Source organism: Triturus cristatus, chromosome 2_1 (assembly GCF_964204655.1).
Source record: "Triturus cristatus chromosome 2_1, aTriCri1.1, whole genome shotgun sequence".
NCBI lineage: Eukaryota > Metazoa > Chordata > Amphibia > Caudata > Salamandridae > Triturus > Triturus cristatus.
The window spans coordinates 514820056-514835134 of NC_140581.1; the positions used below are offsets into that span (position 1 = coordinate 514820056).

At 44.6% G+C, this 15079-nt stretch overlaps 1 protein-coding gene across 7 annotated transcripts in view; it reads right to left on the reverse strand.

Moving 5' to 3' along the window:
* Positions 1–15079, reverse strand: part of SSBP2 (single stranded DNA binding protein 2) — a 787338-nt gene that overhangs the window by 464694 nt on the left and 307565 nt on the right. For all 7 annotated transcript variants that reach the window (XM_085632417.1, XM_085632415.1, XM_085632414.1 and 4 more), the window contains exon 3: positions 10795–10856. In XM_085632417.1, the coding sequence (XP_085488543.1) occupies positions 10795–10856 (62 nt within the window). The remainder of the gene's footprint in view (positions 1–10794; positions 10857–15079) is intronic.

A 15079-nucleotide genomic window follows, 5' to 3' on the forward strand; every position in this document is an offset into this window, starting at 1 on the left:
TCTGTGACCTATATCATGTGTTTTTAAAGAAAGGTTTTATATGTAAATCACTGTTTACCCGTTCCTGATGCTTACTGTATACCAAACATTGATAAAATGTTCGCTATTGTGCCTTATACATGCTTTGCACTTTTTAAATTAAGCGGCTGACACTAATTATTGTATGGGATTACACACCATATGATGAATGATGCCATTACATGATGTATACTTAGATTGGCTAACTTCCCCCTTACAATGTCACTCTGACGCGGTATGAATATTGTGTCATATTACATTTGGGCCTTCATGCCTTTCGCACTACGTTCCATCTTTCTTCCATTAAGCTTAACGTAACACGACATGTTGACGGTACAGTCGTTCAACACTGTCTTGAAATGTACCGGCGGCGTCATTCTAACACTGAGGCGGCACTAGCGGTTAAAACGTCTCCGTGGCGGCTGCTTTCTCCCTTTTCCAGTCGTACCGAAAATGGAGACGACCGCACACACGCGCAATGTAATTCAGATTCCAAGGGTTCCCATGGGGCCACTGTTGTCACACTAGCTATCCCGTCTAATTCCCTTCTCCATTCCCTTTAGTAATGAACTTGTTCCTGCATTCACTGCTCAATCTACGGTCGACTTTCCACGGGGACCGTATGCCTTCCAACTCCTGATTTTACTCACGTACGATTAAGGTAAAATACAACCCCTTTCCCCTTTTTTAGCGCTACTAGTTGCGATCTTCCATATCCATGGGGATATTTACCCAATTCCCCCTTTTAACTTTAGGCTATTGTTTTGATACGCAATTACCGGCGGAATTGCACCTTGGGCTTCAGAATTTTCATGGACCTCTATTTACTAGGAACCTGCATCCCGCATGTTTTGGCGGGTAAGCTCCATTAATTGGCTCTTAGAATTTCGTTTTTACCCCACAGTGCAACACCCTGACCCCTGCCTTTCCTATTTTCGCCCTTTAGGAATGTGACTAGGTCCTATACCTATCAAGGTTGCCCCACCCTGTCCTGAGGAAGACCCGCAAGGCCGAGGTTCGGACTACCCTCGTTGCTACAAGACAGGTCAAAACGTCGACGCCCCTATATTTAGCCTGGACCCCACTCTCATTCCTAAACGTGCCACGCAAGAATGTATTTCTATGTAAATTGAAATTGTAATTAAACTGAGATTTTTTTACTGCGAACGTGGCCAGGCCCGATAGGACAGTGAATTACAACCAGTCCAGCTGTAATGTTTTCTTCCCTTATGTTCCTACTTTGAAGTCCTTTTCACACATCTTTACACTTGAGCACTTTCCCTTTACGCACGTTCCATCTGGAGCAACCGCCTATACTCTATGATAAACGTACATCATTTTGAAAATGTTTTTGAGTTGTACACCATTGGCTTAAGAATAAAATGCGTGGTGAAGTAGGCTATGGGTTGTTGCACTTCTTAGTTTCAGTTTTTGAATAAGGTATTCAATACTATGAGCAGGTACACTGTGCCTGAGAATGCTCATATAAATTGTTACTAAATATACCAAACAGGGAATGTATTTATGTCTCTTCAAAGAAGGTCTAGGACCACTGTTTTTTTTATTATATTTGCACTGGAAACTTTAGAGTGCAAAACTACTGCCATTACCCGTTCTTGGAGGAGGTGAGCAGATCATCCAGAGGTGGTGGAAGGTCCCTTTCCGCAGTGAGGAGAGCCTTAGTTAGGAGATGTCATTCATTATCTGCTAGGTATCGGCGGCTGAGTTCGTCCCCCCCTAGCTTTCAGAGAAACTTCCAGGTGCTGAACCACCAGAGAAATGCCATGCTGTTCCAGCCATGCCCAGAGACGTAGAGCCTCTTGACAAAGGAGCCACGACCCCACCTCGCCCTGTTTGTTGCAGTACCACAAGACTGTGTTGAACCAGCTTTCCCTTGGTTTTCTTTTTTGCAGAGTTTTATATAGCGCAAACTTGACCCGAATCCAATCAGGTATCAGAGCGCTTTACATAGCACCAGTTACGTTAAATGAGGACACACATTGTTAGGCACAGGGAGGTTAAGTGATTTGCCCAGAATCACAGGATGTTTTAGCGTCGTTACCGAGACTCAAACCCAGTTCCTCCAGGTCCGAGGCCAAGCGCCCTTGAGTTGATGTGGAATCCTGATTCCGCCGGAGACCAGAGTCCTCTGATCTCCACCTCTCCCAGGTCGCTGCCCCATCCCAGGAGTGACGCATCGTTCACTACTGTGTGGTCTGGTTGGGGAAGGGAGAGGGGTCTGCCTTTGACCCAATCGCGGTCTGTTAGCCACCACTACATGCCGTGTGCAGTTCTCTCCAGGATCTAGACTATATCGGAGAGATTCCTCTGATGCTGTGCCCACTGGAACTTCAAGTCCCACTGCAGAGCCAGCATAGGTCATCTAGCATGTGCCACTAGCAGGATGCAAGAGGCAATGAGGCCCAGCAGCCTCAGAGTCATTCTGACCAAAATCCAGGCTAGAGCCTGAAATATTGGGGTCATAGCCTGAATATTCTTGATTCGCCGTTCAAGAGGATAGGCCCAAAACTGCACCATATATAGAACAGCTCCGATGAATAGGATCATCTGAGAGTGAGTCAGGTGTGAATTTGCCACGTACACAAAGAACCCCAGTGAGAGCATAAGGTTCGCTGCAGTCTGAAGGTGCGAGACGACAGCCTGGGACGAACTTACCTTCAACAGTCAGTTGTCGAGATAGGGGGAAGACTGGTACCCCCGATCTGCGCAGATTTGCTGTAATCACCTTAGTGAACACCCAAGGGGTGCTGGTAAAGCCAAAGGGGAGCGCGGTGAACTGAAAGTGCTCATGGAATACCGTAAATTGCAGGTAGGTCCGATGAGCAGCCAGGACTAGAATGAGAAAATAGGCGTCCTAAAAGTTCAAGGCTACCATTGAGTCTCCTGGGTCAAGGGCAGACAAGACCTGAGCTAGAGTGAGCATCTTGAACTTTTCCTTTTTGAGAAAGTAGTTGAGGGCTCGTAGATCTAGGATAAGGCGCAGGCCCTTTTCCTTCTTCGGGAAGAAAAAGTAGCAGGAACAGCAACCACAGCCTACTTCTGGGGAAAGAACCCTCTCTGTGACTTTCTTGGCCAAGAGTTATGACTTTCTCCTGAAGCAAAGCCAGAGTATCCTTTGACAGCCAGTCATATGTTGGAGGCATGGAGTGAGGGGTAGTCTCGAAGGGGAGGGGAATAGCCCATTCGAAGTATCTGAAGAACCCACCTGTCCAATATGATGTTTTGCCAGTGGTGGTGGAGATGGCCGATCCTGCTACCAACTGGCCGCCCATGATGTTGAAGGGCCAGACTAAGAAGGTTTGGAGACTGAGGGGGTGGAGGTGGGGGTGGTGGACTGACCCAACCCACAGGGTGAGAGCGGGCCACGCCCACAGCCGCGCAGAGGTTGCTGAACTTGCGTGGCCTTCTGGCTGGCGCGGCTGAAAGTCCCTTCCGTAGCCATAAAAGGGGCGAAAAGCAGAAGGGATGAGTGGTCACTGGGAGGCCCAGGGACTTTCTGTAGCCCATGAGTTCTTGAAGTGCTCTAGGGCAATGTCTGCCTTGTTTCCAAAGAGAAGGGTACCATCAAGGGCCATTTCCATAAGGGAAGACTGGATAGCCACAGAAAAGCCAGACGTTCTCAGCCAGGCCTGGTGTCGAACAGCCACCGTCTAAGACATTGCTCTGCCCAGTCTGACAGTCCATCCTGTCAAGTCCACAACGAATGGCGACCTTTGTTGCATCTCTACAGACAGATTCCACTTGAGAGAGGATGGCCCGAGCCTCCACCAAGACCTGTGGCAGCACTTGAGCAACTGCTTCCCACAGGGACTGAAAAAACAGCACAATAGGCATGCGGTGTCCACCAAATGCCATTCAAGGCTGGCGGAAGAAAAGGTTTTCGTACCCCCACCTATCCAGCCTCTTGGATTCACTCTCCGGGGGTGCGGAAGGGAACTTGCTTCGAGTGGTAGAGGCTTGGACCACCGAGCTCTCAGGGGTAGGGTGGTTATTGTGGAAATTCAGGTTAGCTGGATCATGGCGATGGCAGAAGGAGATATTCCTATTGACAGGAGCCCCTGTGCTGGGCTTGGACCAGGATCCCAGAAGGACATAAGTCCTTGCAGGAGGGATTCCGAGGAGAAGACAGCTGGCTGCAAGACCTCCAGCAAGATGTACTTCCACCGAAAGGAGCTGAAGGTACAGGGCCTCAGCTGCCCTTTTTACCACCTTAGCACATTAAGTTCCCTCCTCCATAGCCACAGTAGGAGGAAGAAAGCAGGCCAGAATCTGGAGAGGTATTCAATCCACTGGTCTCATCCAATCCACTGGTCTCACCCAATTCCTCAAACCAATCTATTTTGTATTGAGACTGGTCATGTTAAGGGTCCAGGGACCCAATAAGCAACCTGGGCGAGAGACGGAACTGGCAGGGCTGATGAGCAGCAGAGGACTCACCAAGATGGAAGTGAATGACAAATAATGAAAATGAGAAAGACCGACTAATGAGGCAGAGAAGAAAAAAGAGCGGGGTAGAACAGGGAACAACAGAAGATGAGCAAGCATGAAAGGGAATGGAAAAGAATGAGAGGAAAAAGGAAAACAGAAAGGGAAGAGAAAGAAGGTTAGAGTTAACAAATGAGAGGCAGAACTAGTAATAGAAAGAAAGAGTAAAGGCAGGAGTGAGGGAACAAAAAGGTGTTGTAAGGCAAATTAGGAAATCAGGAAATCAGGAGTGGGGGGGACTAATCAGAGTGGCAAAGGGGTAAAAGAGCAAGAACTGTACTGTATAAACAGAGGAAAAGAGAAAGAAAAAATGCCAGACGGAAAGAAACGGAAAAATAGGACAGAAAATGCAGAAATACAAAGGAAGTAACACACAGTACAAAGGAAATGGAAATGCGTATGCAAGACAAAGAAGAATCGGAAAAGGAACCCGAGAGGGGAAACAAGGTGGATCAAACAAAGAAGGAAGTGACACGCAGAATAAGGTGTATAAGGAAGGGAGTTCTAGAAGACAGATACTTAAAAGGGTGAATGGAGAGACAGGATGCACAAGACAGAGAAGCATGTAATTGTAAATAAAAAGGAAGAGGAGTGACAGAAAAAATAGAAACTTAAGAATGTAGTGGAAAATGTGGATGTGACCGAATGTTTCCAACAGTGGTATTGGAACTTTGTTTCAGTACTCAACATTGGCAAGTCTTGAGTTGCAGGTCTACACTGCCCTGTGCCAAACACTCGTTTCCCAATACTGAGAGCATGACACAAGTTAGTACGTGCAAGGTAACCTGATCATTTTGAGAAGATCGGTCAACTTGTAGTGTATATGTTAAATCCCGATGCGGTTTCTCGGGTGTTGAGTGTGCTGCAGTTTACAAACCGAAGTTGTGCTGTGGAAGAGCCATCAGTGTGTCATGACTGGAATATCAGACAACATACAAGATGAGTTGAGTTGAAAGTGCGTTATAAAAGATTTGCAACACCGGGAGTACTGCAAATCAAGCCAGATATGAGCCACAACAACTTTCTGTATCAATATATTAGTGTATGATGCAAATCAGATTTGAAGTGCTTGCTAAGAACGGTCTGCATGTTTTGATACTGTGGATACAGGGTGCACTGCGACTTAGATTAGATTACAGTTTAACTGTGAGGGGTCTAATAAGATCGGATTACTTTGCTACAAATGTGTACCGTGGGCCAGGATATAGAGGTTAGAACTCTTAATATGTCAAAAGACCAGAGCCCAGTGCAGACCCAAATGGGTGCATCGCAAGAGTGGATGTCCATTTTTTTTCTTTTAAATTATAAGCAAAATATAAAAGCTGTACAACTAAAAACATGGAGAAAATTTGTGTACTTAGCTTCAAGAGATCTGGTTGGGAAGGTTTATGCATTGGATATAAAATTACTACACAAACTAACTGGGAATTTTCATGTTTCGTTGTTCTGACTGACAAGGGTATGCAACAGTTCTTTTAAAAATCTGACATGGTCACAAAATGATCTGCCATGGGAGCCCAAAAGAGTAATGAATCTCTTACTTTTAAACCTTTTCTCTTTAGAGGTATAAATCATTTGATATTTTATATGTATTGAGAATTAATTATGTTAAATGCACTGGAGGAGAACACTAGCTACAATAAACGTGAATGCTCTCCCTTTCTTCTCCACTTTCACCTCACCCCTTTTTAGGTCTCGCCTGACCCAGTGCATGCGCTGGTCTGGCAAGACATTTTGTGAGGGCTCCAAAAAGTGCTACCAGGCCAGCCTAGAGCTACAGTGCGCGGGCGCAAGCGTCGCGCTTTACCGTGATTACTTTCACTTTCGCGGCCGCTTTGATGTCTGATCGCGAGGCCGCACGGCCACTTTGATGTTCTCCGTGAGGCTTCAATAGATTGCAGCAGTTAAAACAAGCATTGGCATAGCCAATAGGTCTCGCTTTTGGGACCTTATAAGTGTTTAGTTATGCAACTGTTGCATGGCTAAACACTTATAAGGTCCCAAAGGCGAGACCTATTGGCTATGCCAATGCTTGTTTGTCTTCTCTCCTTCCCACTTGTCCATCTCCTTTGCCATTTTAACTTGTTCCTTGCTACATAGTCCATGTTCCGCATTTCATACCCTTGTCACATGTCTCATTATACCAGGCTTCACCATAAACTGTCTCCTCTAATATCAAAACTGTTAATCCTGAACAGCACCTCAACTTTGGAGATACACCTTTCTGCACTCCAAGTTACAATGGGGTAACCTTCGCAGTAAACAAATCATTAGAACTCCTGCTGACTGAAAGAGGCAGCGTCATCTTATGGATCTAGGGAGCCCTGGGATATACATTTTGCGGGGCCCTGGGCAAGACCTAGTTTGGAAGCCTTGTAAGAAACGCAAACATTTGGTTATTACCCATTTTCGGCGGATTCAAGCCTGAATGATGCTAACCAATACTAAATTAAAATATGTGAAACTTTAACAGGGTCACACAAATACACTTGAAACAAATAATAATAATAATAATAATAAAAAACGTAATGTGTAAAAACAAAACACACTCGGAAATTCAGCAGTTATAAGAGACTAACAAAAGTATAAGCTTAGTCCAGTATTTCAATAACCATTTTTGATAGACATCCAAAAAGCAGTTACATTTAAACAATCATATTGAAGCCAACTGCCTAAAAAATTAAGATGTAAAAAATATATTGCCTATACGGCACTTTTGTTTCACAAAATGCAGTGGCATGAAAACCCATGCTTTATAGCGAAACCATTGAATATTTTCATGCAAATTACATCATAATGACAGCTCTACATTGTACAGTAATGCATTTCACTCCCTTTTCAAGCTAACAGCCACCAAAATAAAGATGTAAAATGTATAAAAGAAAAAAAAAAAAGAAAAAAAAAATGAAAGAAGTATCCCGGGACCCCCCAAAATCCTTAAAATGGCAGGTTGGAAAGAAACAGAGTAAGGGGTAGAGACGGAGAGAGGTTTAGACAATGAAACATAACATATGTCAAGCCAGAAAAATTACTTTCCAAGGGGGTCCCTTGAAAGGTGGGGGCCCTGGGCAATTGACCATTTTGGACATGCCTTTCAAAAGTTTTTCATCAAGTATTCTCCATCGATACGCACTCAAGGCAACCCTGTACCATGATGTGAAAAATAATGTTTGGTAAAATATATATTTTTTTATGCCATAGCATTTTGTTGAAGAACACTTGTAAACTTAACATGCAATGTGACTGAAGAATACATTTTCGATTCCAAAAATGATGAAGTGCATAGCTGGACAGACGGCAAGAAAACATCGGACATTTATAGAAGAAACAGACGCACATTATCCACGCTCTCCTGTGTTACAGCTCATTAATCCTATAATAAACAGTAGCAATTCATTGGAGTATAAACAAGCATTTACAATGCAATGGTCTCGGCAATATTATAGGTAGAGCTATTGGTATTGCTCATTATTTTTTTTATCATTTTTGTATCCCTAAATAAATGGCATTGTCATTTCTATTGGCATTAGCTTTTTTTTGCATATGTGATACCTATTGCATTAGCAGAGAGAGAGTGAGGTTGTGAGATAGAGAGAGAGAGTGAGGTATTGAAATAGAGAGTGAGGTAGTGAGAGAGAGTGAGGTAGATAGAGAGTGAGGTAGTGAGATAGAGTGAGGTAGTGAAAGAGTGAGGTAGTGAGGGAGAGGGATGTTGTGAGGTAGTGATATATAAGCATAGAGTGATGTTGTGATGTAGTGAGATAGAGAGAGGTAGTGAAAGAGAGAGTGAAAGTGAGTTAGTGAGATAGTGAGATAGAAAGAGTGAGGTAGAGAGATAGAGAGTGATTGAGGTCTGTCTGTCATCTATTTATGCCTATCCACAAAAAGTGTATCTACATCTATGCACTCCGCTCTATTCACCCATATATATCTTTCTACGTGCGCACTCCACTCTATTTATTCATCTATTTATGCATATACATAAACTTCCATCTACATCTATGTAATCTCTCTAGTCTTCATACATTTATATATTTCTACATATATCTATGCATTCCACTCAATGTATCCATCCATACCCATCCACGTATGTCTACATATATCTATGCACTTCACTCCATTTATCTATCTATTTATGCCTATTTACATTTGTCTATCTAAATGAATCTGTGCACTCCAATCTATTTATCCATTTATGCTTATCCACATGTCTGTCTTCATCTATGCACTCCACTGTATTCATCCACATATTTTATATCGTTCTACGTGTAATAATCTGCACAATCCACTGTATTTATCCATATGTTTAGATCTTTCTACGTGTATCTGTTCGTCCATATATCGATATCTTTCTATATATATCTGTGCACTCCAGTCTATTTATCCATCCATGTATACTTATCTACGTGTCTACATATATCTATGCACTTCACTCGATTTATCTATGTATGCCCATTTACGTTTGGCTATACAACGATTCAATGCACTCTTATCTCTCTTTAGCCATTGTGTATGCCTATCTACTTTGACTATCTAAAAGCATCAATGCACTCCATTCTATTCGTCTGTCAGTTATACCCATCTGCCTACGACTATCAACCCATTTATTCAACTATGTATCCATCTATTTACTACTTAGGACTATCTACATTTATATGTGCACTATCTATGTATGCCTGTCTGGGTAAGTATAATGTAGCAAGCGCTTCGCGCTCCATATAGCGATAGTAAGCGCTATATAAATGTTGCAATACAATACCTCTATCTACTCCATTTATCTATTATTTTCTAGTTATGCCTCTCTACGTGTATTTATGCACTCCAATCTATGTATTTCTGTCCATACAACCAACTATTTTCAGCTGTCACTTTTAAGAACCTATGAATATATTAACCGTCTAAGAATCAGACTACAAATCTACCGCTTTTTTTATTTCTCTCCCCGCCAATCCCTGCATCCACCCGGCAGCCTGCCCGCCAAAGAATCTGTCCAAGTGGCTATATTTGCAATCTCTGTCATAGCATGTCATGTGCGATTCCTGTGTTCTATAAACACCAGAATGATCCTCAGATTTAAATCCTGGGTAAAGTCGGGCGGGCCTCTGTGTTCTCTCATCCGAGATGTTTTCATCTCTAACAGGGGGTGCAGCGCGTGTAGTTTCCTAGGTCGACCAACACTCGTGCTCCTTCAATTAGTAATGAGCGTGGGGGTGAAGGGTGCACTGCTCAACAAAGCCGGACAGACGACACGTGAAGGTGCTTTTTCCAATCCCGTTACTCCTATTCTACTGCGAGAGAGGGTGGCGTTTGTGGTAAATACAGAAAACATGCGGAAGTGCTGCGGCTGCACCCCAAAAGGAAGGATACCCCCTCCGGCGCCACATCCTATAAGCAAAACGGTGGCTGGGGGGGGGGGGGGGTACCTGCATTATCCCAATATTATCTTCTCTGTTCCTTTAAGTAGACATTTTCTCGAGAATCATTTACAAATGTATTGTTTTTCATCAACTACTACCCGACTCATTGTGCCAAAAAAAAGTCGTGACCACAGGAATACACGTGCTTCGAGGCTCCCGGGCCGCTTTTCGTGGCACTACATTTTATGGCGGAGGATTATGTTTTACAATCAACTTTGATTATATGAATAATATTATTCCCTCGCATTGCTTTAGTTTGTTCAATGACCCTTGTCTTGTACGAAAAGCATAATGCCAGCATTTGACAAAGAAAGAGGGAGGGCTACACGGGAAAATGAATGTCCCTTTTCAGGCGGCCCAATGCTTTTATTGTTTATTATGCAACTCAGGATGCGTCATTGTCGCTTAATATCCATCAAGAAATACAAACATAGAATCATTTTAAACGGCGAGGAGAGGAAAGGAGAAAAGGCATTACCTCATGTCCTCGACGTACAACAGCAGGAAGATCCTCACGGCCGGCCAAACGATAGCAAAAAAAATGGCGGATGGAAACTCCGAAACTTTTTCGGATTCGGGGGCGTGTTCCTGCCGTTCTAAAAGGGCGTGGCTAAAAAGTGGAAAGAACAGCAAGGAACACGCCCCCGAATCTGAAAAAGACGGAGCCTATTTGGAGGGACGGCTCTCTCCTCCAATGGCGGGCCTCCGTTTAGGAAGCCAGCCAATGGAGGAGAAGCAAAAAGAGAGGCGGGCTAAGGAGCCACTCTAGGAAACATTAAATCTCGACTTCCGGTTCTGCCTTCGGCAGACCGGTAGTCCTCGACCTAAAAACACAAGAAATTAAAGTACTTACCACCACCAAGAATGTAGAAATCCCGGAGGCTCACCCAGCGTAATGTTTTTTTCCCATCTTATCTACAATGAAGAAAAAGAATATATTGACAAATCCTCTTTACCAAAATATATAGAGCACAACGTAACATGCCACTGTTTATTATTTTTAATAACCCTTTATTCACCTTTCATAATATGCAATATCGTGCGAGTAAATGGGCATCAAGTGGTAAATTTTCACACAGTTCAAGTTAAACGGTGTGAAGGCGTTGTTAACAATGCGTTTTTCTTTACAATTTTTACATAAAATAGGATTCTATCTTCACACCACATTATACCCGATAAGGGCCTGATTTAGACCATAGTGGACAGGTACAGTGGCGTAACGAAACTTGAGGGGGCCCACCTGCAAAGTGCATGAAGGGGGCCCCCTCCGACCACACTCAGGAGCTCTGCTAACAGGGTACTGGGCTGAAGGGGACCCATGGAGCTCGGGCCCCCGCCCCGCGCAGGCTGCGGGGGCCTTTGTTACGCCCCTGACTGGTTACTACGGCACAACTGAGACTGATAACCCGTCCGCCGAAATATAAATCCCATTATTTCCTATGGGATGTATGTTTCGGCGGAGGGGTTATCCCTCGCCGTTGTGATGGAGTAACCCATGTGCCAAGACCTCAATCAGGCCATCAGTCTGGGTTCGGCTTGAGCAAGTACCTTTCATAAACGTGGCAAAACAACCCCACTTTAGCAAGCAAATCTAATCGGTTAGGCTGTCCTATGTCACAGTAACCACTGACGTTTGACGTTCAGTATCTGATGTCTAACTTCCCCACAAGTCCCCACTCCGGTTCCTATCCTGTCAAAAACCGGAACTCAATACAAGCGAAAAGAAGCCTTTGTGGCATTATATGGGCGTGAAATATGCTCAGATCACTCCTCCAAACTGATCATAAAATGGGTCCTGCCGGCAGGAAGTTCCAGTACAATTCCCACTTCATTTTGGTCCATTCGTGTTCGATGGCTTACAGCGTATGTTCAAGGGGGGCATGTGTCTGATTTGGCTTCTGACGGCAGCACACTCATGTCCCTTTGCAGATTTGCCAGCCCATCCTCGCCCTGCCGCTCAAGGTATCAAGACCGTCAGCGTCAGCCTTACCCCTTCAGCAAACCTGTCAACCAGAGATCCAGTTGGGGTCTCTGGGGAACATTCACGCCATTGCTATACATCATTTTACCAACACTAGGGCAAGTCTAGGAATCTTGTGCGGTATTTAGAGTCCTTAGATCTGGTCATTAAGCCCAGTAGGCAGGGCTCAGGTTCAACAGGTTCGGTTTCTCTGTCAATTCTACGATCCCTTTCAGTGCCTCAGTCCAAAACCGCGTGGGGCAGACACCTCATACGATGGTTCGCCGATTCCCTCCGCATCGACACTGTTCCACAGCTCATAACTCTAAGACAACGCCGGGAGACCGACTTAACATGTCCATGCACTACTGATAAGGAATGGGACGCCCTGCTGGAGGGCCCAAGAGACTTACCACATAATGCCTGGTTTAAGCTTATTCAACTTTATGTTGTACATAAGGCCATCGGTGCAGCATGGGTTGCCAGCGCCCCAGTGCAAGTATTACGCGGCGCAATTTGCGCCGCCTAACCCATGGATCGTTGAGCCCTTAAAAATGTTGCTCCCGGGGCAACCGCCCTTGTGGCCCCACCCACGCTATGCCACTGCATAGGGCTTATCTTACTCCCGCCAACATAAATAGTTATCACAAAGCAGACGCTGCTTGCCCTCGATGTGCTCAGATAGACGCAAACTTGCTACACATGCTATGGGCCTGCCCATGTCTACATAATTACTGGTCCAGTATCACATCTAGTTTATCCACATGCACTGAATGCCCGGACCTGCACAAATGGGAAATATGTCTCCTGGGATTGTATCGCAGGAACAAAAAACACAAGACCACTTCCCACTTCCTAGATCTGGGATTCATAGTGGCCTTCATACTCGTAGGTGGAAATCCTCTGAGCCCCCACCATTTGTAGCCTGGACATGCTTGATTCGGCGCAGGCAGAAAGCGTGGCACTACATAGAGAAGACACACTCGGTCTAAGGAAATATCCCACTGGCACTTACTGGGACAATATGTTATATGAACTGCAGTCTAACCACCCATACAAGGTTGACCATGACACTGACACTTTTGTAGAGAGCCCCGTACATTGAGCCTAATGTTGCTATCTGCTGTTCTTCGACCTCGTTAACTATGAATTCCCAGCACTCACACATCTCCCAGTATGCCTTATTTGTGGATACTTAACAGCAGTGGCATGAGCATTTCTGTGGACTGTGGTGAGGGAGGGAATCAGGGGGGGAGCTCCAGGTTGTATGGTTTCTTATGTTATTATTTTAGAGTTATTGCTATATTACTACTTATATGAAATAAATCTGTTACCAACATAGTCAACAATTTACAGCCTCTTCCACTTAACTAGAGGGGTTAGCATACTGGTATCCAACCATATGCGAAGTGATGTACCTTCTAGACATGTATCATAATCTAAGGCAGGTCTTTAGTGTCCACCTTCCTTTCACTGCTGTATTTGAGCCTGTCTACTACCGCCACAACTATGTTGTTGATGCAAGTTGTATGTCAAAATATGCTTCAGTAATTGTAGGACATTATGCCTTCAAATGTATGCTATTCGTTATTTGCATTATCGTTAAAACGCAAAAACGAAAATCTCAAACTTATTCAAACAAACAAAAATTATGATACAGCCATAATTTGCGAAAAAATCCTTCCTATATTTGTTGGCAGCAGAGGGATCTGGACTTTGCTTTGTCGTACATGTGGGCTATTCACTGAGGAGTAAGATAGGTTTGATTTAAGTAATTGAATGGATAATACTTCAGGCAGACATTACAGGAGACTTCAAGTAAAAACTCCAAAGCATGGGTCCAATTGCTATCCGCTATTTTTGTCCTTAGATTTTGTTCCCAATCAGTCTTTAAGGATGATATTGGGGTGGAATGCAGTGTGCGCTCTCAGGTCTACATTATCTGGACCCCATATTTTAAAAAAAAAATTCTGTTTATTGGTATTTCAAAAAAAAAAAGAAAGACAATAAACAACTAGCCAGCACACAATCAATACATGATCGAGACGAGGCTGCACCATCAATGCAACACAAACGCGATACCGTATGTGCCCAACCCACTGATAGAAAACATGTAAGGGATCACCACATTGCAAGTCCAGGCATGAACAGAACGTGTGATAACATGGTTATAGATCCAGGACATCTCACATAGTGCTCATAACAGGAAAATCTACTACAAAGAGACATCAACAACACCGCACCCGTCCCATCCCACCAACCCCGCATCGATCTACGTATCCCATCCGGCCCTGGTCTCTCCCGGGCCCAGGAGAGGAATGGTTCCCAAATGTCTCTGGGTCTGGAGGTAGGAGGCATTAATTCCCAGAACATGGTCAGCTGGGAGGGTCCGTACAAAATGTCCCTGATCCATTCCTTGATGGATGGCAATTGGCACCCTCTTCCTCCTCCAATGCACAGCTATTTGTCGTTTGGCAAAGAGGAGTAGCATTGCATGCAATTTACAAACCTTAACGGGTGTATCTTTTACATAGCTCAAAAGACCCAGTAAAGGAGTGGGAGTCGCAGGCGCACCAATGATCTGGTTGATCATTGTAAACCCTGTGGACCAAAATAGCGTCAGATGTGGGCAGTCCCATGCCATATGAAGAAACGTTGCCGGGAGGAGTCCACAGCGCCAACAACCCTCATCGTTCCTCAACCACATACGGTGCAGGCCTATAGGTGTCCTGTAAAAGCGGTGGAGGATCTTAAAGTGGATTAGGAAAAGTTTATAATTGGGGAAAACTCAGTGAGCTGGCGGCAGCCTTTCATCCACTGGACCTCGGTGAGCGGGATGGGGAGTTCTGCGTTCCACGCCTGAAATGCCCTTGGCTGTAATAGCGGTGCCGCGGTTTGCATGTGTGTGTGTAGAGCCGTGTGATGAGTTTACGGGGCGAAGGTGAAATCAACAAGTTTTCTAATGCCGGCAAGGATGGCGGGGGGGTCTGGAAAACTTACATGTAATGAGCGACAGGCAGCCCGAAGTTTATAATAGTGAAACAATTCAGCAAAGGGCACTGCTTGGCCCTATTCTGCGACCAGGGGCGGTCGAAATGTTTTCCCGGGGTACAGGTCAGCAAAGGTACGTAGGTGTAACTTTTGTGCCATAGCCTTACTGATACCGTCTCCTATGTTG